This window comes from Salmo salar, chromosome ssa17, assembly GCF_905237065.1.
Source record: "Salmo salar chromosome ssa17, Ssal_v3.1, whole genome shotgun sequence".
Classification (NCBI taxonomy): domain Eukaryota; kingdom Metazoa; phylum Chordata; class Actinopteri; order Salmoniformes; family Salmonidae; genus Salmo; species Salmo salar.
The window spans coordinates 18,781,898-18,809,671 of NC_059458.1; the positions used below are offsets into that span (position 1 = coordinate 18,781,898).

The following is a 27,774-nucleotide window of genomic DNA, read 5'->3' on the forward strand; positions in this document are numbered from 1 at the left end:
TGGGTAGCCATTAGATTAATTGTTCAGCAGTCTTATGGCTTGGGGGGGTAGAAGCTGTCAAGGAGCCTTTTGGGTGGCTGGAGTCTTTGACAATTCTTTGGGCGTTCCTCTGACACCGCCTAGTATAGAGGTCCTGGATGGCATGAAACATGGCTCCAGTGATGTACTGGTCAGACGCCGAGCAGTTGCCATACCAGGCGTTGATGCAACCAGTCAGGATCCTCTCCATGGTGCAGCTGTAGAACTTTTGGAGGATCTGGGGACCAATGCCAAGGCTTTTCAGTCTCCTGAGGGGGAATAGGCGTTGTTCCCTCTTCACGACTGTCTTGGTGTGTTTGGACCAGGATAGTTTGTTGGTGATGTGGACACCAAGGAACATGAAGCTCTTGACCCGCTCCACTACAGCCCTGTCGATGTGAATGGGGGTGTGTTCGGCCCTTCTGTAGTCCACGATCAGCTCCTTTGTCTTGCTCAGGTTGAGGGAGAGGTTGTTGTCTCTGGCCTCCTCCCTATAGGCTGTCTCATCATTGTTGGTGATCAGGCCTACCACCGTTGTGTCATCGGCAAACTTAACGATGGTATTGGAGTCGTGCTTAGCCACGCAGTCGTGGGTGAACAGGGAGTACAGGAGGGGACTAATCACGCACCCTTGAGGAGCCCCTGTGTTGAGGATCAGCGTGGCAGATGTGTTGTTGCCTACCCTTACCCCCTGGGGGTGGCCTGTCAGATGTCCAGGATCCAGTTGCAGAGGGAGGTGTTTAGTCCCAGGGTCCTTAGCTTAGTGATGAGCCTTGAGGGCACTATGGTGTTGACTACAGCTCAGCGTTCAATGAACAGCATTCTCACATAGGTGTTCCCAGTGGCGACCCATCATTCAGAGCAGGTCCTGTTTAAACAAATATATATATGTGGGGGGTTGCCTGTTTGCATGTTGTTTTGACATTAATATGTGTCACATATCAGTTTGTTTGCAATGTAAGAAAAAATATTTATCATAAGAGTTAATAAAGCTGCATCAAAACATGGTCTCTTTGTTTTGTTTTCTTGAGTAAGGCAGCTCCAAAATGCGGGTGTTTCAGCCTAGCTTGGTGTTTTCTGTGGTGATGGGGCAAGCCAGCTGAAAATACGGAGCATTGCGCCGTGATTGGTTCAGGGTTCTGTCACTAATGGGGGACACTACGTCATCGCCAAGTCTAAGGATAGACATTGAAAATTCAATCCCTTTGGGTGCTGCCATAAAGTTATATTGGAAGTGCCCATCCAAGAAGGCTCAAGGTCATTGACCTCAGATAAAATGGCGCAGCGGTCTAAAGCACTGCATCTCAGTGCTAGAGGCGTCACTACAGACCCTCGTTCGATTACAGGCTGTATCACAACCTGCCGTGATTGGGAGTCCCATAGGGCGGCGCACAATTGGCCCAGCGTCGTCCGGGTTAGGGTTTGGCCGGTGTAGCCTTCATTGTAAATTTGTTCTTAATTGACTAGCCTAGTTAAATAAAGGTTAAATACAAAATAAAATGTCAAATCACATTATATCTACAGTAGCTTTGATTGGACTGACAACATCATCATGAAAGTATGATGGCAACATCATACTGTCAAAATCTTAGCTAGCAGTCATCATGAATCAAGTCGACATTCTACTGGCAAACCCTTTTTAATCCTTGTCATATGTAGAGAAATAATGAAGAGATTATAATGTATAAACAAATAAAACAAATGTATTATATATTTAACTAGGCAAGTCAGTTAAGAACAAATTCTTATCTACCCTGGCCAAACCCGGAAGTTGCTGGGCCAATTGTGAGCCACCCTATGGGATTCCCAATCACGGCCGGTTGAAATCGAACCAAGTCAGCCATATCAGCTATGTTTTTTTTAAAAGGCAGTAAATGAGGCTGAATGAACTGTTTAGCTGCCAGACAAGGCTCTGCTGATAACCAGGTGTAGCAGTGGTATAGTGCAATTCATGTATTGTTTAGTGTTGTGTTGTGTAGTGGAGTAGTTTAGCTTGCATGCGTCCCACATGTTGAATTTTTTTGGGCCCCACCAAGATTTACATGCTAAAATCGCCACTTCCCAAATCAATAAAGCCACACTGGGGTTTTCCTGCTGTTCAATTGTTTTTTCAACCCAAATAAATGTCTGTATTATTCAATCATAACTCAAAGTATAATACTGTATCAGTCCATTGTTTTTATTTTTTATATTTGAGTATTTCTAGACAAACAATATAAACCACCATAGACGTCCTTGTATCCACAGTTTTGTCCGTGTGTGAGTGGGTACATGTTCCAACCCCAGCCCTGTGTTTATCAGACATGGGCAGGCTATAGAAAGTGAAAAATATGTAGCTACAATCCTTAATTCAAACAATAACAAGGTGCTCACTCCACTGTTATTTTACTAATACTGTGGTGTTATAGTTAAGTAATTTACATTTTGTTTTTTCAGAGGATGCATAATAATCAACGGAAGACCCTGAGCAGAAAAAGTCAGCCAGACGACATGGAAGAGTGCAGAGATGCACAGCCATCTACAGATGGCCAAAAGGGACATCTTGTACACCATTGAAACAAGCAAAACTACAACCAGGAGGACCACAACACACCTCACTAAACCGGGTTAATCACCTGGTATTTGACTTCATCATAGAGGATGTGCAACCCTTTTCACTAGTAGAGGTGCCTTCATTCTGCAAGCTAGTAGAAGGAATCAGTGGTGGGACAAAGGTCATGTGTAGAAATAATTTTGATTCAACAAATTGAAAGGGAATTTGAGTCCATGAAAGAAGCTCTCTCCGCCAAACTCCAGAGTGTAAAGTCAGTCTGCACCACAGCAGATATCTGGTCTGCCCATAACAGAAGCTTTTTCAGCATGACATGCCACTGGCTCGAGGAGGACACCTTGGAGAGGAAGTCAGCTGCTTTGGCTTGTGCGAGACTGAGAGGACGTCATACCTACAATGTGATTGCTGCCAAGTTAAGTGAAATACATGCAGACTTTAAAATTCGGAAGATGGAGTGAGTTTTGATGATGTGGGTGCGATTCTTGAGGAGGAGGTTGAGCAAGAACTTCATTTTTTTATCCCTTCACATCAAATTTGTGTGGCACACAACCTCAACCTCCTCGCCACCAATGAGGTGGACAAAGCTGCATCCCAAGGTCCATCACGGAAATTGTACAGAAGTGCAAAGTCAAAATGTTCCAGCATTTGGAACAAAGCACACAGGTCCACATTCGCTTCAGAGGCAATAGAGGACATTGCAAGCATGAAAGTAATTGTACCATGTGTGACAAGATGGAGCTCAGAGTACCGTGCCATCTCCAAAATCGTAGCCTTAACAGATGACCAGCTGGGGCAAATCTGTGAAGACCTGGGTGTGAGCAGCAAACTACATCCTTGTGAGATTGCTTTTCTCAAGGAGTACAGTACAGTCCTACAGCCACTCGCATTAACTACTAAGGAAGAATGTTTCCCTTCTCTCAGAAGCGGTGATGCTTCATTCAGGGCAGGTTTTGAGCCCCACCTGTTTAGGATTTTTTTGTTGTTGCCTGTTTTGCATGTTATTTTGGCATTAATACGTGCCACATATCAGTTTGCAAACAATGTAAAAAATTCAATAATAATTGAGTTAATAAAGCTGCATACAAACATGGTCTCTTTTTTGCTTTCTTGAGTAAGGCAGCTCCAAAATGCAAGTGTTTCATCCTAGCTCAGTGCTTTCTGTGGTGGTGGGACAGCCAGTGGAAAATACGGAGCGTAGGGGTTGGTATTATTCTCTAGTTGCACTGTGATTGGCTCAGCGGTCTGTCACTCATAGGGACAATACATCACTGCAAAATCTACGGGAAGAGCTCGAAAATTCAAGCTCGTTCGGTGCTGTCATACTTACGTTAGAAGTGCCCATCAAAGAAGGCTCAAGGTCATTGGTCAAATCATGTTATATCTAGCGTAGCTTTGATTGGACTGATCATGTCAACATCATACTTTCAAAATCTTAGCTAGCAATCTAGAAGGCAGTCATTTTCAAAAATCAGGTCGGCAATCTATTGGCAAATCCTTTTCAAACCTTTTTCATGAAGAGAAATTATAGATAAAATGTATCGGTGCTCATTGGCCATTAGAAGACATAAACATTAAATAAATTGGAAATCGCAAATTCAACAATGAGTGCTAAGGCGCCACTGCAGTCCTGGGTTCGATACCAGGCTGTGTCACAGCCGGCTGTGACTGGGAGACCCGTGAGGTTGCGCACAATTGGCCCAGCATCGTCCGGGTTAGGGGAGGGTTTGGCCAGCCGGGATGTCCTTGTCTCATTGTGCTCTAGCGACTGCTTGTGGAGGGCTGGGCGCCTGCAAGCTAACTTTGGTCGTCAGTTCGACAGTGTTTCCTCTGACACATTGGTGCGGCTGGCTTCCGGGTTAAGCGAGCAGTGTGTCAAGAACCAGTGCGGCTTGGCTCTCGACCTTCGCCAAGTCCGTAGGGGAGTTGCAGCGATGAGACAAGATTGTAACTACCAATTGGATATCATGAAAAATGGGGTAACGCCATGGCCCAGAAAAGTTTGAATACATTGGCAATGCTGTCAATCCAGAATGACTTCTGCCGCATTCAAAACAACTGAAACCTATGGTTTTTACTTGGTGTACAGGGAGAATATGTTCTGAATTCTAGTGCTGTACATTTTCAAAAATACTGAACAAATAGTTATATTGACTACATCCTTCCTAGCTTGCTCATTAATTTCTTAATTGAAATTATGGATTATGCCATAGGTCCCCCCTACAGGGTGGTTAAGCTAATGTAAGCTAATGTGATTAGCATGAGGTTGTAAGTAACATGTACATTTCCCAGGGCATAGACATATCTGATATGGGCAGAAAGCTTACATTCTTGTTAATCTAACTGCACTGTCCAATTTACAGTAGCTATTACAGTGAAAGAATGCCATGCTATTGTTTGAGGAGAGTGCACAATTATGAACTTGAAAATGTATTAATAAACCAATTAGCCACATTTGGGCAGTCTTGATACAACATTTTGAACAGATATGCAATGGTTAATTGGATTAGTCAAAAACTTTGCACATACACTGCTGCCATCTAGTGGCCAAAATCTAAATTGCACCTGGGGTGTAATAATACATTATGGCCTTTCTCTTGCATTTCAAACTGCCTGTAGCTTCAGTTCCTGAGCTACAGGCAGTTAGATTTGGGTATGTCATTTTAGGTGAAACATTGAAAAAAGGGTCAGATCCTTTTAAGCAAGGCAGCCATATTTTTAAACAATTATTTAACTAGTTAAGTCAGTTAAGAACAAATTCTATCAGCAATGTTTTTTAAAAAGTCAGTAAATGAGGCTGAATGAACTGTTTCGCTGCCAGACAAGGCTCCGCTGATAGACAGGTGGCAATGATTCACTCCATGGTGCTGAAAAGAAAGCTCTGCTGTTGGGACAAATTTATGTAGGCCTTAACAGTTTGTGGGCACCGTTTGTCACCGTTATAATGCAATGAATGTATTGCTTAGTGTTGTGTTGTGTAGTGGCTTTGCTGGCATGCATCAAACTTTTTTTTTTGGTTTGCCCCACCAAGATTTACAAGCTAAAATCAACACTGTCTCTCATTGCCTTCCCTAAACCCGACAAACCCCGGCGTTGTCATGTCAGTTTGCTTCGCAAGCTTTCCCAGAAGTCTCGCGATGTATTTGTTTTTAGAAATGAATACTCTGCATTCATACGTAAAGTGAAACGTCTGCAAGCATTTTACGACACTTCGTTCTCGGTGGGTAGTTCAGGCTTGCTGCGTTTTTCTTCTTTTTAAACCGCATCACGTTCTGGTGTGGAGAGAGGAATACCAGCAGTGGATAGACGTGCAGCAGCACAACAACAGTCGTGTGAGATTGTTTTATTATTTACTTTGAATCAAATCTAACCAAAAGCTTCCATTTGCAACCTGCAAAAGCAGACAAAAATATTGTGTATAGAATAGAACAGCAGACTTGGTTGGTTTGCAGCCTCTGGTTTTACCAGCAAAACACCTCTGTTGGGATACAAAACACACCATTGAAAATGGCGGAACTTGAGGACGCAGGACTGCCCCAAACAATGCAGGAGACCCGAGATGAAGAGGAGCCGGGCAATTCAAAGGTAACACAATGACGCCGAGACATCGATTTTTCACTTCAAAAGTATGCCAAACAAAAAAACATTGATTGCAAAGTTAAACAAACCATACAACTCTTTGCACAACTACTTTTAACAATTTCCACTGAAGATTTTACACAAACACATTTACTCGAACAGTACAGATAAAGTTTGTTAACAGAATGACACTATAACCTCCATCAGTTTGACCACGTTTTCCAAACCTCTACCCCGAATTATGATTCAAAGATGTCGGCAGAAAGAATGCGGCGTCAGCTATGATATGAAGACTCAAGTAAAAAGAAAATATATATAAATATGTATATATTTCGCTTATTGAGCTACAGTAAGTGAATTGGATTAACACCCAGTAACAGAATGATGGTAATATAATCACATCATGGGGCCCTGATCTGTACAGAAATCCATAATTATGAATGTTATTCTCTTCATGGTGATGCATTCTGAGTACACAAAGGTAGAAAAATGTAATATCCTCCTTTGCATGTTTGGGTATTCTACGCACTGGCTATTATTCTGAGTTCTCTCCCCAAACAAGACCAAGTTTGGTTTGTCTGGACCAGACCAAATCTGTACCGATCATAAACATCTATGTTAAACAAGTTTGGACATTAAAGTACAGCATGGTAGTGTATAGTTCAGTAGAGAAGACAGTAAATTATACTGAACTTTAGTGTACTAAATTCTACTGTACAGTACTCTGTTGTACCGGACTATACTCTGCCCTACTTTTATTTTACTGTACTGTCCAAACTTGTGAAACAGACATCTGATTAGTTCAGATTTGGACTTCCCAAATTTCAACTACGTTTCAACATCCATGGTCGGTTGGCGCTCAGTGGGTGAGGATGCTGATTACAGTAAATGGAAAGAGAGGGGGCTAATGTGTAGGTGTCAGTAAGCGCAGGGTAGTTAACATTAACTGGAGAGAGAGACAGGGAGAGGGAGGGGTTGTCCAGATGTCACAATCCTGCTTTGACCACCACCTGACAGAAAGAGAAAGTAGGTCTAACTTTACTTGTTACTTCTGTGAACTAAGAAAAGATCTTAGCATTTTGGTAACAGAATTACTTACATTTACAGAAGGCAAATAATTTCTGCAAAACTACATTTAAATGTTGATATTAGTTGGCAGGTGTCTTTACACATGATTGTTTTTATGTATTTCTAATATATTTTAAGACTATTTCTGCTAGATGTTTTCTAAGACCTTTTTTCCATCTGTTTGACCAGTGTTAGGTTCTGAACAAACAGAGTAGAAACTCGAATGGACGACTAGAAAAAGATCAAACCAAGTTTATTCAACCCACTGGGTGCTTTAGCTGCAGACACGACATACAAGTCACACAAGCATATATTTATATCTTCCGGCTGGCGGCTTCATCTTGCATGTCTAAGATAAACAATCCTTCTCTGTTAGGCAGAAACACAGTAGATTCCTCTTACTGGTATTGCCATGGCCTGCCTAAGTCTATGATCCTCATGGGCGTGGAAGTGTGTGTGTGTGTGTGTGTGTGTGTGTGAGAGAGATGGTCTTCTGGGTGGGCCCCTGTGGCCCCCCTCCCAGCAGTGTCTTCTCTCTTCAACTGGTGACCTTATCTCGAGCTGAGTTCCACATCCCTCATGGTCCTAGTTCCAAAGCAACTGGCCTGCCTTATCAGGAAATGAAACTAGACTATTGCTCTTTGCCTCCTTGCTCACGAATATTCATATTCAGCAACAACATGTTTTAACAGAATATGAACTTTCTGCACTTGTCACCCCTTGTAACTTTCCATACACAGCGTTCCTATTCACCTTTCATTGACCCCCAACATATACATTTCTTATACAGGTAAAGTAATAACTTCTGGTATGGTAACATAAGTATATTTCAAGCTCAAATCCAAACAGTCTCCTTTTTGAATAGTATCTCCATACTGTTTAACATTTTATATAAACGTTGACATTACTTATAAATGAACAGAAAATAAAACATTATTCTTATTCCCACAATACATTTTTTTATTTTATTTTTACAGGGACAATGCACAATAATCAACGTTTCAGTAAATCAACGTTTCAGTAAACTCCGCCATCATATCGTTTACACTGATTTAATTTCTGTCACTAGTTCAGCCCCTAAACAAATGTGTAAGTATGCCTTCATCTGCTCATATACCTCTTCCCCCTGATGCTTGACCGTGAGAATAGTTTGGTTACCATATTCAGTCCTCGTGGTCTGCTGGTGTCTAAAACCTTCCCTGACCACTTTACTCCTTTAGTTGCAGTACTGTAGGGGTTATACTGATGAATGTAACCTCTTACATGATAGCACTTCCCCAAATCAAATAATGTTATTGGTCACATACACATGTTTAGCAGATGTTATTGCGAGTCTAGCAAAATGCTTGTGCTTCTAGTTCCTACAGTGGAGCAATATCAACAAGTAATCTAACAATTCCACAACAACTACCTAATACACACACGTAAGTAAAGGTATGGAATAAGAATATGTACATATATGGATGAGCAATGACCGAGTGGCATAGGCAAGATGGTATAGAATACAGTATGTATGTATGTATATGTGTATGTATGTATATGTGTATGTATGTATGTGTATGTATGTATGTATATATGTATGTGTATGTATGTATGTATATATGTATGTGTATGTATGTATGTGTGTGTATGTATGTATGTATGTGTATATGTATGTATGTGTATATGTATGTATATATGTGTATATGTGTATGTATATCTATGTATGTATGTATGTATGTATGTATATATATATATATATATATATATATATATGTATATGTATATGTATGTGTATGGGATGAGTAATGCTAGATATGTAAACATCATTATTAAAGTGGCATTAATAACGTGACTAGTGATGCATTTGTTAGCGTGGCCAATGATTTCAAGTCTATGTTGGCAGCAGCCTCTCAGTGCTAGTGATGGCTGTTTAACAGTCTGATGGCCTTGAGATAGAAGCTGTTTTTCAGTCTCTCGGTCCCAGCTTTGATGCACCTGTACTGACATCGCCTTCTGGATGGTTGTGGGTGAACAGGCAATAGCTCGGTTGGTTGTTGTCCGTGATGATCTTTTTGGCCTTCCTGTGACATCGGGTGCTGTAGGTGTCCTGGAGGGCAGGCAGTGTGCCCCCGGTGATGCGTTTGACAGACCGCACCACCCACTGGAGAACCTTGTGGCTGTGGGCGGTGCAGTTGCCGTGCTAGGCGGTGATACAGCCTGACTGGATGCTCTCATTTGTGCATCTGTAAATGTTTTTTAGGGGCCAAGTCTAATTTCTTCAGCCTCCTGAGGTTGAAGAGGTGCTGCTGCGCCGCCTTCATCACACTGTCTGTGTGGGTGAACCATTTCAGTTTGTCCGTGATGTGTATGCAGAGGAACTTAAAGCTTTCCACCTTCTCCATTGCTGTCCCATCTGTGGATGGGGGGTGCTCCCTCTGTTGTTTCCTGAAGTCCAAGATCATCTCCTTTGTTTTGTTGATGTTGAGTGAGAGGTTGTTTTCCTGACACCACACTCCTGAGTGCCCTCACCACCTCCCTATAGGCTGTCTCGTCGTTGTTGATGATCAAGCCTACTACTGTTGTCATCTGCAAACTTGATGATTGAGTTGAAGGTGTGCATGGCCACACAGTCGTGGGTGAAAAGGGAGTACAGGAGAGGGCTGAGAACGCACCCTTGTGGGGCCCCAGTGTTGAGGATCAGCGAAGTGGAGATGTTGTTTCCTACCATCACCACCTGGGGGTGGCTTGTCAGGAAGTCCAGGACCCAATCGCACAGGGTGGGGTTGAGACCCAGGGTACTATGATGAGGGTGATGAGGGTACTATGGTGTTGAATGCTGAGCTGTAGTTGATGAACAGCATTCTTACATAGGTATTCCTCTTGTCCAGATGGGATAGGGCAGTGTGATAACGATTGCATCGTCTGTGGCCCTATTGGGGCGGTATGCAAATTGCTGTGGGTCTAGGGTGACGGGTTAGGTGGAGGTGATATGATCCTTAACTAGTCTCTCAAAGCACTTCGTGATGACAGAAGTGAGTGCTACTGGGTGATAGTCATTTAATTCAGTTACCTTTGTTCCTGTACCCAAGAAGACAATGGTGGCCATCTTGAAACATGTGGGGACAGCAGACTCGGATAGGGAGAGATTGAATATGTCCGTAAACACACCAGCCAGCTGGTCTCCGCATGCTCTGTTGACGAGGGTAGGGATGCCGTCTGGGCCGGCAGCCTTGCGAGGGTTAACACGTTTTAATGTCTTATGTCGGCCATGGAGGAGAGCCCACAGTCCTTGGTAGCGGGCCGTGTCGGTGACACTGTGTTATCCTTAAAGCGGGCAACATGGCCCAGAGTGCTGCGTTGTGCCCTTCTCCCTGAGTGCTGTGCAATCCGAAGCGCATCTCACTCACATGGCTCGTCATCACGTGATCTGGTCTTTTTCACAGGCTACAAGTGAAGACCGATACATCGGGGACACAACTGCGCGCGTCCTTATCTATTTCCGAGGTACATATTGAAGATACTGTAAAAACTGTCCACATTTACTTTTCGTAAGCCAACAAGATGAGTAGGCCTAACGAACAGCAAAAGCACTAGCCTATGTCCATCTACTATCCCCCATAGTACAAAAGTTAACCTATTCTGTGCTACAAATAAATATTCCAAACATAGTCCGGGACAGTTGTGGGATGCAATAGATCCCAAATTAATATAACCACTAGCATCAAAAACTTTTTTTACGCAATGTGGCTGATGCAACAGATCAGAACGTTTAGCTTAAAATGTTGATAAACTATTAGGCTGTTTCTTCACATTATAAGCGCAACTATGCGCACATGGTAGTAGGCTATAAGCACAAATGTTCCATTAGCGGGAAAACGCCATTATAAAAAGTGACCGCAAATGTGATCATGCATGTAATGCTTTTATTATAAAGGTGCATTTTTATGGTGAAAATGTTCTTCCCCAAATGTCAAACTCATGCGCTGCTTATCTATGCCAGTTAGGCTCTACACCCATTGTAAAGCGGATTAATGTGTTTCATTTTAAGAAGTTATTTGGCCACTTAAGTTGTGATACAAAACATATAGCCCTATGGGCTAGGCTACATGAGGTATGACTATGATTTGAAAAAATCATCAAAAAATGCTTTGTTTCTTATGCTAGGCATCATTCACAAGTGATTATATATTCACAAGTGACAGGCTAATATTGTCACCATCAGACTATTCTTGATTTAATCTTGTCTTTACAAATACTTAATGTGTGTAAAATTTGTTTTGATTTTTAGAATGGACCATTATCATGCACATGTCTCGAAACAGGGGCAGCGGGAAAAAATACATGTCATCTATGCACTTAGAGAATGGAGGAAGCTTTTCCTGTGGTTCATTTTCCTGCCAGCCACAAATCAAATCAAAATGTATTTGTCACATGCGCCGAATACAACAGATGTAGACCTTAGAGTGAAATGCTTACTTACAAGCCCTTAACCAACGATGCCGTTAAGAAAATACCTAAAAAATAAAAGTTAAAAAAGTAAGAGTTAAGAAAAACAAATAATTAAAGAGCAGCATTATGTACAAAACAAGTTACGAACAACGTGAAAAAACTAACAAAATAGCATGATTGGTTGAGGGCCGATAAGACGGCAGCCCTACCCACCGTCGCCATCAATGCTTATTATTCATAGACTATACTCCTGTTGTAAAGATAAACATAAACAATGTGCTTAATATTAGGAAAGTTGAGAAATAAATATAGTAGGCCTAGTCTATATAAAGCTGATGGCCTCTACTAAAAAGAGGATCCCATCACTCTGTTTTCTCGCGCAATTGCATAGCCTATGAAGTGTTTGATTCGATTTTCGATTTAATTTGCGTTGATATCAGAGTGATTAGAGTGACAATGGAGTGCTGAGTACCAGGCAGTTAGTAAGTTTGGTAGGCTACTAATGACCATCAGCAGCATCAGGGCATGGAGAAGCCTAATTACCATGACTAAACGGTCATGTGGAATTTGACTGCCTTCTTGACTCGTGACCGCCAGTGTGGCTGTAATACGGTCACCTCAACACTCCGAGGTAGCACTAGTCTGAAATATATTAACTGACCCTCAGCTGATTGAGAACCCAAGCCCATTATGTTAATTTAAGGCAGGAGAGAAAATGTAGTTTAATTCCTTAGACTCTGTGCCATTACTTTCCTTCCATACTTCTTTCTGTACCAAGATTACACCTTGTTCTGAACAGCCTATGCCCAATGTACTAGTCCTGTTATCAAGTTGTTCCACCCAGAGTACTGTGCCTTTTGTGATTAGTGACCTCTCTGGTCTGTGTGGCGGTAGTCCTGACTCTTCCCAATGTACTCTCGTGTCTTTGTATTTGGCCACCCATTCTATGCGTTTTGTCAATCTATCCGTCTTACATGTGGCATTGACCATTACAGCAACTGACACAGACTAGGGTGGTTAAAAGTAGCTCCTATACCCCATCCAACTGCTTGTTTACAGTGGAATGTACTCTTACTAAGGCTTGGCGATTCCCTATGGCTATTTTATCTGTATGACTCATATGCGCTTCACATTTCACTACTGGGTAATTGACACGCTTCAAATAATGCTTCTATTTGCCCATTTTTGATTGGTGTTCCTGTCACACACAGCATACCCCGTCACCCTCTTCCCTTCTGTGGTCATGTAACTAGAGCCGTCTGTGTAATTTGATCTGGGTTACATACATGCGTTTCTTCCTCCCCAGGCAACGGCGTTAACGACGCAGGATTCAAAGCACCGATTTTATGGCTTTGTAGATTTTCCCCATTTAATGTTAACTCCCATTCTGTCCATCTCGCACTAGTAATGTGCTGTTAACTGTGGTTGCTACAGCATGTGGATCGATGCAGTGTTATGCAAAACCATTTCTGTCGCCTGTACTGCCCTCAGACACTGCAGCATTCCTCTCGCTACCGAGTCTAACGATTTACTCCAGTACGTGGTCTCTCTTTACCCCCATGATTTTGCGTACCCACCGCACTACAATGTCCTTCCTGCTCATGTACAATAATGTTAAAAGGTTATTTTAGGTTTGGTAACCCCAATGCTGGCGCTTGACACAATTGCTTTTTTAACTCAAACTGTGAGAGAAATTACAAATTTACCTGATTTGTTTGATATTAATAGTTAGATATTTCTGTCCTGTTAATGCTACACCTGTTGTATTCGGTCAGAGTGAAGGCCTTGAGGCCGATACGTAAAGCTTATTAAAGAGCAATGATGCTATCAAGAGCAGTGTGCGGGTTTCTTCTTTTTTCTCATTTTATTCAACTGTTACCATGCACCTGCAAAAAGGACAGCTCAGATGTGCGAGTGCCTTTTGAATTTAGAATATGACGGAATAAAATGTCTCACAAAATTGAGAAGCCCTATAGTTTTCCTGAGTGTGCGATGAGTGTTTTGTCGTGGTCGCCAGAGAACTCATTGTCTCTACTGGATCGCGTGTAATGTGCTTTGTGCACATTATATGTTAACTCCTGTTTGGCCATTTGGGCTTTCTTATATGATGCTTTGTGACCCTGCTCTGCCAAATAGTTTACTATTGTTGTAAGGTCTCTGTATGAGTTGCTTTGTCTTTTGACACCAACAACAAATCATCTATGTACTGTACCAGACGGAACCCTCAAATGTACTACTTAAAAAAAAATATATAGATATATTTTTGAGATTTTTTTTTTATGCTGTGTGTTACAAAGTTACTGTTTGTAAATCCCATTGGTACCCTTGACTACGTAAACTGCTCCCTCTGACAACAAAATCCGAACCAGTATCGTGACTCCTACACAGCCACCTGCACTGACCAAAATCATTTTTTCATGTCACGCACGCTGTACTAGGGCTGGGCGGTATACCATATTTTACTATATACTGGTATGGATGCATGGACTGGTTTGGGTTTTTATTTTACCTTCTATAACGTTATTTGAATGTTGGGTTTGTTAACCTCTCTTGGGGAGGTGGGACGCCACGGTTCACACTATTCAACAGCCAGTGAAAAATCAGAGCGCCAAATTCAAAACCACAAAATGTCATAATTCAAAGTTCTCAAACATACGACTATTTTACATAATTTTAAAGATGCACGTCTCCTTAATGTAACCACATTGTCCGATTTCAAAAAGGATTTACGGCAAAAGCATAAAGTTAGATTATGTTAGGACAGTTCCAACACAAGAAAAACCACACAGCCATTTTCCTAGCAAGGACAGGCGTCACAAAAACCAGAAAACCAGCTAAAATTAGGCACTAACCTTTGACGATCTTCATCAGATTACACTCCTAGGACATCATGTTACACAATACATGCATTTTTTGTTCGATCAAGTTCATATTTATATCCAAAAACAGCATTTTACATTGCCGTGTGATGTTCAGAAAATATTTTGCCTCCAATACTGCCGGTGAATCAGCACAACAATTTACAAAAATACTCATAAACGTTGATAAAATATTAAACTGTTATTCAAAGAATTATAGATGAACATCTCCTTTATGCAACCGCTGTGACAGATTTCAAAAAAGCTTCACGGGGAAAGCACACTTGCAATAATCTGAGTACTGTGCTCAGAAAAAGACATCAAGCAATACAGATACCCGCCATTTTGGAGTCATCTAAAATCATAAATGGCATTAGAAATATTCACTTACCTTGGATCTTCATCAGAGGGCACTTCCAGGAATCCCAGGTCCACAATAAATGTTGTTTTGTTCGATAAAGTCCATAATTTATGTCCAAATACCTCCTTGTTGTTTCCGCGTTCAGTAAGCTACTCCAAGTGTAGGAAGCGTGGCCAAAATGTCACGAAGAAAAGTATAAAAGAAGTTATATTTACGTTCATTCAAACATGTCAAACGTTGTATAGCATCAATCTTTAGGGCCTTTTTAACTTATAACTACAATAATATTCCAACCGGACGATTCCAATGTCTTGAAAAACGTTTTGGAACACAGCTACCCATTATGTGAACGCGTGCCAATGAACTCCTGTGCTTTCCTGAGTCAACAAATTCCAACTTCCTCTGTTCGCTCTCTGTTCATCATAGACGCCTCAAACAACTTTCTAAAGACTGTTGACATCTAGTGGAAGCCTTAGGCAGTGCAAAATGAACCCTAAGTCACTGTGTGTTCGATAGGCAATGACTTGAAAGGACTACAAGCACCAGATTTTCCACTTCCTGGTTAGAATTTTTCTCATGTTTTTGCCTGCCATATGAGTTCTGTTTATACTCACACACATCATTCAAACAGTTTTAGAAACTTCAGAGTGTTTTCTATCCAAATCTACTAATAATATGCATATTCTAGTTCCTGGGCCCGAGTAGTAGGCCGTTTAATTTGGGTACGTTTTTCATCCGGCCGTGAAAATACTGCCCCCTACCCTAGAGAACTTAAATGTGATGCGCCGTGTGTAACGTCCATTTTTATAGTTTACTCCGCTATTTGAGTCATCCCTCTCCGCTCTCTCTCCACACCGCTTTCCACACAGACCTAGTCCCACTTCCTGTCACTCAAGGAGCACATTTGTCGTTGCTTGACCACGAGACACTTTCGTTAAGTCTGCATGGTCAATGCAGCACATGGCAACAATGTATCAAATTTTATTAGTCACATGCACCAAATACAACAGGTGTGGACCTTAGAGTGAAATGCTTACTTACGAGCCCCTAACCGACAGTGCAGTTTAAAAAAATATGGATAAGAATAAGAGAAAAGTAAAGAGGAGTAGTAAAAAAAATAACAATATATACGGGGGGTGCTGGTTAGTTGAGGTAGTATGTACATGTAGGTAGAGTTATTATAGTGACTATGCATAGATGACAACAGAGTGGTGGGGGTGGGCAATGCGCGTAGTCACTGGGGCCAAGCTAGACTTTGTGCTCCAGTACTGCTTGCCGTGTGGTAGCAGAGAGAACAGTCTATGACTAGGGTGGCTGGAGTCTTTGACAATTTTTAGGGCCCTTCCTCTGACACCGCCTGGTATAGAGGTCCTGGATGGCAGGAAGCTTGGCCCCAGTGACGTACTGGGCCGTTCGCACTAACCTCTGTAGTGCCTTGCAGTCGGAGGCTAAGGTAGTTGCCATACCAGGCATTGATGGAACCAGTCAGGATGCTCTCGATGGTGCAGCTGTAGAACCTTTTGGGGATCTGAGGACCCATGCCAAATCTTGTCAGTCTCCTGAGGGGGAATAGGTTTTGTCGTGCCTGCTTCATGCCTGTCATGGTGTGTTTGGACCATGATAGTTTGTTGGTGATGTGGACACCAAGGAACTTGAAGCTCTCAACCTGCTCCACTGCAGCCCGTCGATGAGAATGGGGGCGTGCTCGGTCCTCTTTTTCCTGTAGTCCACAATCATCTCCTTTGTCTTGATTACGTTGAGGGAGAGGTTGTTGTCCTGGCACCACATGCCCAGGTCTCTGACCTCCTCCCTATAGGCTGTCTCGTTGTTGTCGGTGATCAGGCCTACCACTGTTGTGTCATCGGCAAATGTAATGTTGGAGTCGTGCCTGGCCGTGCAGTCATGAGGGAACAGGGAGAACAGGAGGGGGCTGAGCACGCACCCCTGAGGGGCCCCTGTGTTGAGGATCAGCGTGGCAGATGTGTTGTTACCTACCCTTATCACCTTCGGGTGGCCCATCAGGAAGTCCATGATACAGTTGCAGAGGGAGGTGTTTAGTCCCAGGGTCCTTAGCTTATTGATGAGGTTTGAGGGCACTATGGTGTTGAACGCTGAGCTGTAGTCAATGAATAGCATTCTCACATAGATGTTCCTTTTGTCCAGGTGGGAAAGGGCAATGTGGAGTGCAATAGAGACTGCATCATCTGTGGATCTGTTGGGGCGGTATTCAAATTGGAGTGGGTCTAGGGTTTCTGGGATGATGGTGTTGATGTGAGCAATGACCAGCCTTTCAAAGCGCTTCATGGCTACAGATGTGAGTGCTACTGGTCATTTAGGCAGGGTTACCTTAGTGTTCTTGGGCACAGGCTCTATGGTGGTCTGCTTAAAACATGTTGGTATTACAGACTCGGACAGGGAGAGGTTGAAAATGTCAGTGAAGACACTTGCTAGTTGGTCAGCGCATGCTCGCAGTACACGTCCTGGTAATCTGTCTGAATGTTGACCTGTCTAAAGGTCTTACATCTGCTGCGAAGAGCGTGATCACACAGTCTTCCGGTACAGCTAGTGCTCTCGTGCATGTTTCAGTGTTATTTGCCTCGAAGCGAGCATAGAAGTACTTTAGCTCGTCCGGTAGGCTTGTGTCATTGGGCAGCTCTCGACTGTGCTTCCCTTTTGTAGTCTGTGGTTTGCAAGCCCTGCCACATCCGACGAGCATCAGAGCCGGTGTAGTACAACTCAATCTTAGTCCTGTATTGTTGCTTTGCCTGTTTGATGTTTCGTCGGCGGGCATAGCGGGATTTCTTATAAGCTTCTGGGTTAGAGTCCCGCTTCTTGAAAGCGTCAGCTCTAGCCTTTAGCTCAGTGCGGATGCTGCCTGTAGTCCATGGTTTCTGGTTGGGGTATGTACGTATGGTCACTATGGGGATGCCGTCATCGATGCACTTATTGATGAAGCCATTGATAGATGTGGTGTACTCCTCAATGCCATTGGAGGAATCCCGGAACATATTCCAGTCTGTGCTAGCAAAACAGTCCTGTAGCTTAGCATCTGCTTTATCTGACCACCTTTTTATTGATCTAGTCACTGGTGTTTCCTGCTTTAATTTTTGCTTGTAAGCAGGAATCAAGAGAATAGAATTATGGTCAGATTTGCCAAATGGAGGGAGAGCTTTGTATGCATCTCTGTGTGTGGAGTATAGGTGGTCCAGAGTTATTTTCCCTTTGGTTGCACATTTAACATGTTGATAGAAATTAGGTAAAACTGATTTAAGTTTCCCTGCATTAACCTCTATGGGCTAGGTGGGACGCTAGCGTGCCACCCGTGGTGCACTCCATCAACAGCAGGTGCATTTCAAGAGCGGCAAATTTGAATCCAAATAAATGTCAAAATAAAAATTTTTCAAAAATACAACTATTTTACACCATTTGAAAGATAAACATCTCCTTAATCTAACCACGTTTTACGATTTCAAAAAGGTTTTACGGCGAAAGCATAAATTTAGAGTATGTTAGGACAGTACATTTACAAGAGTTGTGTGTAATGTTTTGTCAAGTCAAAGACAGGGTCACCAAAACCATAAAACCAGCTAAAATGATGCACTAACCTTTTACAATCTCCATCAGATGACACTCCTAGGACATTATGTTAGACAATGCATGCATTTTTAGTTCTATCAAGTTCATATTTATATCCAAAAACAGCGTTTTACTATGGCATTGATGTTGAGGAAATCGTTTCCCTCCAATAACCGGCAGTCAAGTCAGCGTCACTAATAATTAAAATTAGAAAACATTGGTAAAATATTATATTGTCATTTAAAGAATTATAGATTTACATCTCTTGAACGCAATCAACTTGCCAGATTTAAAAATAACCTTACTGGGAAATCACACTTTGCAATAATCTGAGCACTGCGCCCAGAAAAATACGCGTTGCGATACAGACTAGACGTCATGTTGGGGAGATCTAAAATCGAAAATACTATGTAAATAATCCATTACCTTTGATTCTCTTCATCAGATGTCACTTCCAGGTATCACAGGTCCATAACGAATGTAGTTTTGTTCAAAAAAGCTCATCATTTATGTCCAAAAATCTCCGTCTTGTTAGCACATGATCTAAGCCAGCCGGACTTCTCGTCATGAACGAGGGGAAAAAATATATTTCCGTTCGTTCAAACATGTCAAACGTTGTATAGCATAAATCATTAGGGCCTTTTTAACCAGAACATGAATAATATTCAAGGTGGACGAATGCATACTCTTTTATAACGTATTGGAACGAGGGTACCCAACATGAACTCGCGCGCCAGGTGTCTAATGGGACATCATCGTTCCATGGCTCTTGTTCGGTCAGATCTCCCTCCAGAAGACTCAAAACACTTTGTAAAGGCTGGTGACATCTAGTGGAAGCAATAGGAAGTGCCAAAATATTCCTCAGCCCCTGTGTTTTTCAATGGGATAGGTTTAAAGTCAATACAACACATCAGGTATCCACTTCCTGTCAGAAAATGTCTCAGGGTTTTGCCTGCCAAATGAGTTCTGTTATACTCACAGACACCATTCAAACAGTTTTAGAAACTTTAGAGTGTTTTCTATCCATATATAATAAGTATATGCATATTCTAGTTACTGGGTAGGATTAGTAACCAGATTAAATCGGGTACATTTTTTTTATCCAGACGTGCAAATGCTGCCCCCTAGCCCTAACAGGTTAAAGTCCCCGGCTACTAGGAGCTCCACCTCTGGGTGAACGTTTTCTTGTTTGCTTATGGCGGAATACAGCTCATTCAATGCTATCTTGGTGCCAGCCTTTGACTGTGGTGGTATGTAAACAGCTGCAAAGAATATAGACGAAAGCTCCCTCGGTAGGTAATGTGGTCTGCAGCTTATCAAACTCTACCTCAGGCGAGCAATGGCTCGAGACTTCCTTAGATATCGTGCACCAGCTGTTTATAAAAATACATAGACCGCCACCCTTTGTCTTACCAGACGCTGATGTTCTATCCTGCCGGTACATCATATAACCAGCCAGCTGGTATGTTGATATTGTTATCGTTCAGCCACGACTCCGTGAAACATAAGATGTTACAGTGTTGGTAGATTAATCTTCCCAATATCTCGTCCATTTTATTGTCCAAAGATTGCATGTTTGCGAGCAGAATTGAGGGGAGTGGGGGTTTATTTCATCGCCCCCTCCTCCTCAGAAGGCAGCCTGCCTTCCGGCCTCTTTCTCCGCCTCTTCACGCAGATCACTGGGGTCGGGGCCTGTTCCCAAGGGAGCCGTATATCCTCCGCCTCGGGTTCATCAGAGTCGTGAAAGAAGAAAAAGGATTCTGCTAGTCCGTGGTGAGTAATCGGAGTCCTGATGTGTAGAAGTTATTTTCGGTCGTAAGAGACGGTAGCGGCAACATTTTGTACAAAAATAGTTAATAAATAAGTTACGAACAAAAAAACAATAGGTTGGGGACACGTAACACGTCTGCCTTCTGTTCCGGCGCCATTTGACAGAATTTGATCTTTATATAAACCCACAAGCGTTCTATAATTACAATATTAGTTTGTGTTTCTTACATCTGCAAACAGCTAGTTAGTATTTTCTTAGCAAGTTAAGCTAAATCGTGTTAGCCACTAATGCTAATCTCTAGTTAGCTGGCTAATTAACTAATAAAGCAAACGTAGCTAGCTAATACAGCCTGATACCAGTGCTCTTGGAGGCCTAAATCAGCATGTTTGTGCAACAGTATTTTATAAATCAAAGAGGAATAGGGGAAGCATGAATATGTTGGCTATATGAATAAAGATTTAATGTAGCCAATGATTATAGGGTCCCCTAGGAAACACGGAACATCACTTTGGTTCCTACCCTGTCACAATAACTCATCCATGGCATTTCCATTCGTTGTCATGTCAAACACTGTATAATCTATTTCCATGATTCCAAAAGTTCACCCAAGTGTTTTAATCTAAATTGCAATTGCAACATTTGGTTAAAAGTAAGGCCTAGTATTTTTGCCCATATCGTGGCAGTGTGGAAAGGATCTCAAATGAGTGCAGGAAATGATTTTTAGGTTGAATTGAACAGTATAAACCAATCAGAATGGAGAAATACCCCTTGAAATAATTTAGAATCTATGTGTTGCCATCCTAGGGTCACGTACTACTCATAAAGCAAATGTAGAACTTTTATTCATCAACAACATAAAATACTGTCATACCGTCTAAAATGTGAAAAATACCATGATAGGATATTTTGGCCATATCACCCAGCACTACGCTGTACCAGTCTGAGGGAATAGATGCCAGTAGGTCTGCCAAATCCACTACTACTGGTGTGATTTTCATTGCATGTTTGTTTATGTCGTGAAAATTCACTTTAAAACGCCATTTTAGTCCTTTCTTTACTATAAATAAAGTGCTGTTGCATCGGACTGGTCCTAGTACCGCAATTCTTTAAATCTAACTAGGTAAGTCAGTTAAGAACATTCTTATTTACAATGACGGCCTACCTATTTACAATGATGGCTATGCCTCGCTCTAGTAATATTGCCACCGATTTCTCAGCCTCCGGTTTAATAGGATATTGCTTTATCGTTGACAGTGGATGTACCTCCACCACAACAGGGTTACAGCCTTCAATCTGACCGCAATCTAATGCGTCTTTTGCCCATAGGGGATGATCCTGAAACAACTATTGCTCGGCTTTCACCGTCTGTACTGCCAATGTTAATTTGTTACCTTTTGAGAATCCACTCCCCTAGCTTTTCGCAGAGATTATCCAACCCCAACATTGGTTCCACACCCGTCGCCATGTAAAATGAACAACTGGTCCTATGATATAGGACATGGATAATATTTGTATCGCTTTCCATTCCGCCCGTTACCCCGCTGAATGTGGTACTTTTTACCTGTCGCAAATTTAGCTAATTTCTCATTCTAAGCAATTAGTGATATTTGAGCGCCGGTATCTACTAGGAAGCTGTGTTTGACGTAGCCTCCTACGTCTCCTTCCACAAAGAAACCGTTATCTTGCTGAACCACAAATCGACTGCACAGAGGCCAGATACAGTACCAGTCAAAAGTTTGGACACCTACTCATTCCAGGTTTTTATTCTACATTGTAGAATAATAGTGGTGTGAACTTTTGACTGGTACTTTATATAACAAAATATTCCCAACTGCTGTTAAGAATCCCTCAATTTTTTTGGTCATTTGTGGTTGCTGGGTCACTCATTCCTGATTTTCCTTTTTACTCTTTTGTAACGCATTAGCCAATTCCTGCTTCTGTACGCATGCCCTTCGGATGTGCCTAGTTTTTAATGTTTTTATTAGTCATTTTATTGCTCCATTTTACCTGGCAGGTTTTTATTTTTGACCTTTTTTCCATTTTTTATCCTTTGCTGATAAAGTGCCGTGGTTAGGATACCGGTGTATTGTGGTCTGGGTCATTCTTTGATTTCAGTGTTCCACAATATGATGGCACCCATACACTCTTGGCTGGATTTAAACTGTCCATTTGATGGGATGTGTACCAATTTTGTCTGATTTTTGGTTAACTTGCCTCACCACTTATTTGATTCTTGGTGCTGATAGTATGCCCTTTTTTCAGCGCTTCTAATGCTTTGGTAACATTCTCCCCTCCCGCTCCAGGAGTCTCCTGGCCTCCAGATGCCATATCAGGTATTATAGGCTCCGCTCCACCCCCAACAGTGTTTAGGTTTCTGTACCCACGGTTCTAACACTCACCTTCTATTAAGGACTTTCCCAAGGCAGTGATACACACTCCCCCGGAGAGTAGTAACAGTGTAGGCGCTGGACGACACTGTGTTGTATTGTATGCCAATTCACCACAGACTATTGTGGACAACTAACCAAGGAGGGGGCTGCCCTCTAGAACTTACAGGCAACCTTCTATCACCATCCACATTCCCACTCACTGACAATGTTTCATCTTTAAGCACAGATATCTGCTATTCTCCACCGAGAGCACGTCGGCCTTTCCCCTTCTACATGGACTACTTCTCTACAACTTACTGTACTAGTATACAAGAATGACAATTTATCCATATACACACTTTATGGCCACCACGGCTGGGGCTTTCACCCCCTGGGACCTTCGTCCCGCTTACGGATCTCTCAGGGAACCAACCCTACACGGAATCTACCCTTCACCGTGGGGTCACCCACGGATCTCGCAGGGACCCAACTCCACTCTGGACCTATCCTTGCAGAACCTACCCTACACCATACATCTATGGCTGTTCGTAACACAATGGGACTACTGAAGAATCTCAGGTTTCCTAGGTCCGTATCCTATAATATGTGTTCAGCCTATGACTCATCTCCCAGAGATGTCAGAATGAGTGGTAACAGGTGTAGGAACTGTGCCTGCCTTGTTTTTGGTGCCGGCTCCAGCTCAACTGATTCGGACTCTCCAGTTCGACTGTAAATCGTGGTGAATCACTAGCAACACCAACTGTTAGGTTCTGAACAAACAGAGTAGAAACTCGAATGGACGACTAGAAAAAGATCAAACCAAGTTTATTCAACCCACTGGGTGCTTTAGCTGCAGACACGACATACAAGTCACACAAGCATATATTTATATCTTCCGGCTGGCGGCTTCATCTTGCATGTCTAAGATAAACAATCCTTCTCTGTTAGGCAGAAACACAGTAGGTTCCTCTTACTGGTATTGCCATGGCCTGCCTAAGTGTAAGATCCTGTGTGGACTGAAATCAGATGGTCTTCTGGGTGGGCCCCTGTGGCCCCCCTCCCAGCAGTGTCTTCTCTCTTCAACTGGTGACCTTATCTCGAGCTGAGTTCCACATCCCTCATGGTCCTAGTTCCAAAGCAACTGGCCTGCCTTATCAGGAAATGAAACTAGACTATTGCTCTTTGCCTCCTTGCTCACGAATATTCATATTCAGCAACAACATGTTTGAACAGAATATGAACTTTCTGCACTTGTCACCCCTTGTAACTTTCCATACACAGCGTTCCTATTCACCCTTCATTGACCCCCAACATATACATTTCTTATACATGTAAAGTAATAAATACGTTCTAGTATATAATAAGTATATTTCAAGCTAGAATCCAACACCAAAAATCAAAGCATTTCCTTATTCTTAACTTTTTAGGATGGAAAATGGTTGAACATTTGATATGCCTTAATTTCTCAAATATAGGCTCTTAACTTTCATTTGACACTTCACATGCTAGTGATCATGGGGCTTTTTACATGGAAATGCACACTACTAATACTAGTCAATGAACCTTCTCTGGCCTCGATCACAAGCCAATGCAATCAATATGTTATATCATGGTGATCTCTAAGCCTAATGACAAACAACAAATCATCATTATCATGTTGATACTGCTAGGTAATACACATGATTAGACCTAACTACTACTGTAAAGATGTATAGACCTAAGTTATTTGTTTAGCTATTTATTGTATATGCTATCTATTCTAATTTGGACTTGAACCATAATGAAAAGTAGACTATTTTATGTATTACAAAATGTTGTTTTAGAGAACAGAGACGATAGGCCTACTAGTAATTATGCTATTTTAAATGTTTTTCCAGGCAGAGGAGATGGACACCTCAGAAGACCTGCAAGATGACAACCTGATCAAGCAGGAACACTTCCACAGTTCTAATAATGAACAGCAAGATGGACATTTGGCAGTTAGGAGGAATGTAATATTAGAACGAACTAAATTCAACCAAAGACAACAAGAAGCAGGAGAGACAGCTGATGATTTTATCACTGCACTTCATTGTTTGTCAGAACATTGTGGTTATGGAGCTCTGCTCAGTGAGATGATAAGAGACAGACTAGTCATGGGCTTACTTGACAGAAGACTTTCCGAGCAATTACAAATGGACCCAGAAATAACACTGGATAAAGCTGTCACACGCATTCGTCAAACTGAACTTGTGGAAAAGCAACAGGACCTGCCGGAGAATACCTTCAAAGCTGCCAGCAGTGCAGCAAATGTAGACGGTGTGCTTTCACATAGCAAACAGCAATGCCTAGCCAATACCCAGTGCCAATCAGAGAAGAAGAAGACTCAAAACTCAGAAAGACCACAACAACCCCAAACAACACAGGAGAATGAAGAGGAGCCCCAACATACTGGTGGCACTGATGAGTGGATCGAGGGTTTCAGTCCTGGAGGAGAGAAGCCTCACTACTGCTTTGACTGCAGTAAGAGCTTTAGAAAAGTGAGGGATCTTATAAGACACCAGCGAACACATACTGGAGAGAAGCCTCACCACTGCCCTGATTGTGAACAAAGTTTTGCTCGATTAGATCGTCTTAAGTCACACCAGCTAACACATACAGGAGTGAAGGCTCACCAATGCCCTGATTGTGACAAAAGTTATTCTCAATCGTATCATTTGAAAAGACACCACCAGCGAAAGCATATGAAAGGGAAATACTTCCACTGCAATCATTGTGAGGAACTTTTCTCCAGGCCTAAAGATCTAAAAACACACATGCATGTACATGCTGGAGAAAAGGCATACCTTCAGCAAGAAACTCATACAGGTAAGAAGCCTTACCACTGCTCTGAAATGAATCAGTGCTCCGAATGTGGGAAGAGCTTTCGACAAGTGGGGGATCTTAAAAGACACCAACGAACACATACTGGAGAGAAGCCTTACCACTGCCCTGATTGCGACAGAGGTTTCGGTCGATTAGATCGTCTTAAGTCACACCAGCTAACACATACAGGAGTGAAGGCTCACCAATGCCCTGATTGTGACAAAAGTTATTCTCAATCGTACCATTTGAAAAGACACCGCCAGCGAAAGCATATGAAAGGGAAATACTTCCGCTGCAATCATTGTGAGGAACTTTTCTCCAAACCAGAAGATCTAAAAACACACATGCATGTACATGCTGGAGAAAAGGCATACCTTCCACAAGAAACTCATACAGGAAAGAAACCTTACCACTGTTCAAGGTGTGATAAAAGATTTCCTGACATGGCAAAACTAAGATCACACCTTCCAGTACATACTGGAGATCTGGCACTCCACTGTTCTGACTGTGGAAAGTGTTTCTTAAACAAGGCAAAGTTTGAAAGACATCAAAGAACACACACTGAAAGTGTACTATACCTCTGCACTGACTGTGGGGAGGGTTTTACAAATATGCAAAGGTTGGAAACGCACCAGCGAATACACACTGGAGAGAAACCATACCACTGCACTGATTGTGGGAAGAGTTTTGCACTTGAAAAAACATTTAAGTGTCACAAGCAAGCACACAAGTTCAAACTCTCTGGAGAAAGGGCAGCCTATCCTTGCTCGGAATGTGGAAATACCTTTTCTCGTTCATGTGACGTGATGACTCATGTGAGAAGGGTGCATAATAAAGAGAGACCTTTCCAGTGCTCCTGCTGTGGAAAAAGATTTTTCCAAAAGAACTCACTCACAATACACATGAGAATTCACACTGGAGAGAAACCATACCACTGCTCAGACTGTGGACAAAGCTTCTCTCAAATTAATGACAGAAAACGCCACCAGAAGAGGCAACACTCTGGAGAGGAGACGACCTCTATTCTGCAGTCTGAAAGGCAAAGTCATGGAGACACTCAATAAGGACTACTACAACAGACACAAAAATGCAATAAAGTAACAGTATAACTGACTTATTTCAGATTTTTATTTTCACTAATAGTAAACTTTATTTTATATATCACATTTAAAAAAATCTCATCATTCTCTTAGTTTCCACCCTGTATAAATTGAGTTCATCAACCCTCCCCTGCACCTAAAGCATTCCATAAGGCCAAACAACCAAATGGGTAATTATTTGCCCAGTTAAACTACCCAAAGTACTATTTCAAAGATTACAGTAACTGTAGTAAACATGGACTATTAGAACCAAGGTGTGAATATCAGCGACGTGATCAGAGTATAAATCATGTATGGAATAATTTGGGAAATCCAATTAAAAATAACAATTTCTCAGTATTCAAACTGGTGAACTGTTATTAGATGTCCATGTTATTTAGGTTGTACTCTCCTAAACCTCAAAGAGCCGTCAGAAGGTAACCGTAGCTGAGTTTGACTTTTTTTTTTAAGTGTCTTGAATCCTAAAAGCCTTTTCCACATCTCTTGCATGAGTATGGTCTGACTCCTGTGTGCACTTGCATGTTGGCTGCGACATGAATGGCTTTGCTGAATCTTCTCCCGCAGACGTCACAGCTGAAAGGCTTCTCTCATGGACTTGCCTTTTGCGATAACGGATTAGTAGAAAGTCTCCCACAATCACTGCACTTATGTGGTTTTCTCACTTGTATTGATCAGCTCATGTATCTTAAGAGATTGTTTTGTAATAAATCTCTTTCCACCACGACCACAAGCATTGGGCTTCTCTCCAGTGTGTAATTTCTGGTGATAGTCAAAAGTAACTTTATGGAGAAAAGTCTTTCCGCATGTGGAACAAGTGTATATGTTTTCTCCTGTGAAGTTCTCCATCTATTTACAGAGAACCGATGGAGATGAAGCCCTTCAACCATATCTCACAGCTGAGAGGGGTTTGGTTGGTCAGTTTTGGTTGTCTCGCTCCTTGAGTGTTTTACCCATTACCCGTGTGTGATAGCTTGTGTATTCTCAGTTGATAATTGTTATAAATTCTTTACACGTACAGTGGAGTCTAATAATGATAACTGTATAAAATAAATAACTCAAATACTGAGCTTTATTTCAGGGGCGGCAGGTAGCCTAGTGGTTAGAGCGTTGGACTAGTAACTGAAAGGTTGCAAGATCGAATCCCCGAGCTGACAAGGTTAAAATCTGTCGCTTTGACCCTGAACAACCCACTGTTCCTAGGTCGTCATTGAAAAATAAGAATTTGTTCTTAACTGACTTGCCTAGTTAATG

The 27,774-nt window shown here is 42.1% G+C and overlaps 1 protein-coding gene across 1 annotated transcript; it reads left to right on the top strand.

Annotated features, from left to right (window-relative positions):
* Positions 1-5,769: 5,769 nt before the first annotated feature.
* On the top strand, positions 5,770-27,247 carry LOC106575374 (zinc finger protein 271). Its single transcript, XM_014151871.2, has 2 exons — positions 5,770-6,151; positions 24,457-27,247. Exons 1-2 carry the CDS (start codon positions 6,074-6,076, stop codon positions 26,485-26,487), a joined length of 2,109 nt encoding a protein of 702 aa, XP_014007346.1. The 5' UTR covers positions 5,770-6,073; the 3' UTR covers positions 26,488-27,247.
* The last annotated feature ends 527 nt before the right edge of the window (positions 27,248-27,774 follow it).

Bases quoted from the DNA above. Each gene is read 5' to 3' on its own strand.
- LOC106575374 (XM_014151871.2), top strand. From the start codon at position 6,074: ATGGCGGAACTTGAGGACGCAGGACTGCCCCAAACAATGCAGGAGACC. The intron at 6,152-24,456 runs GTAACACAATGA...ATGTTTTTCCAG, and splicing joins AGGAGCCGGGCAATTCAAAG to GCAGAGGAGATGGACACCTC.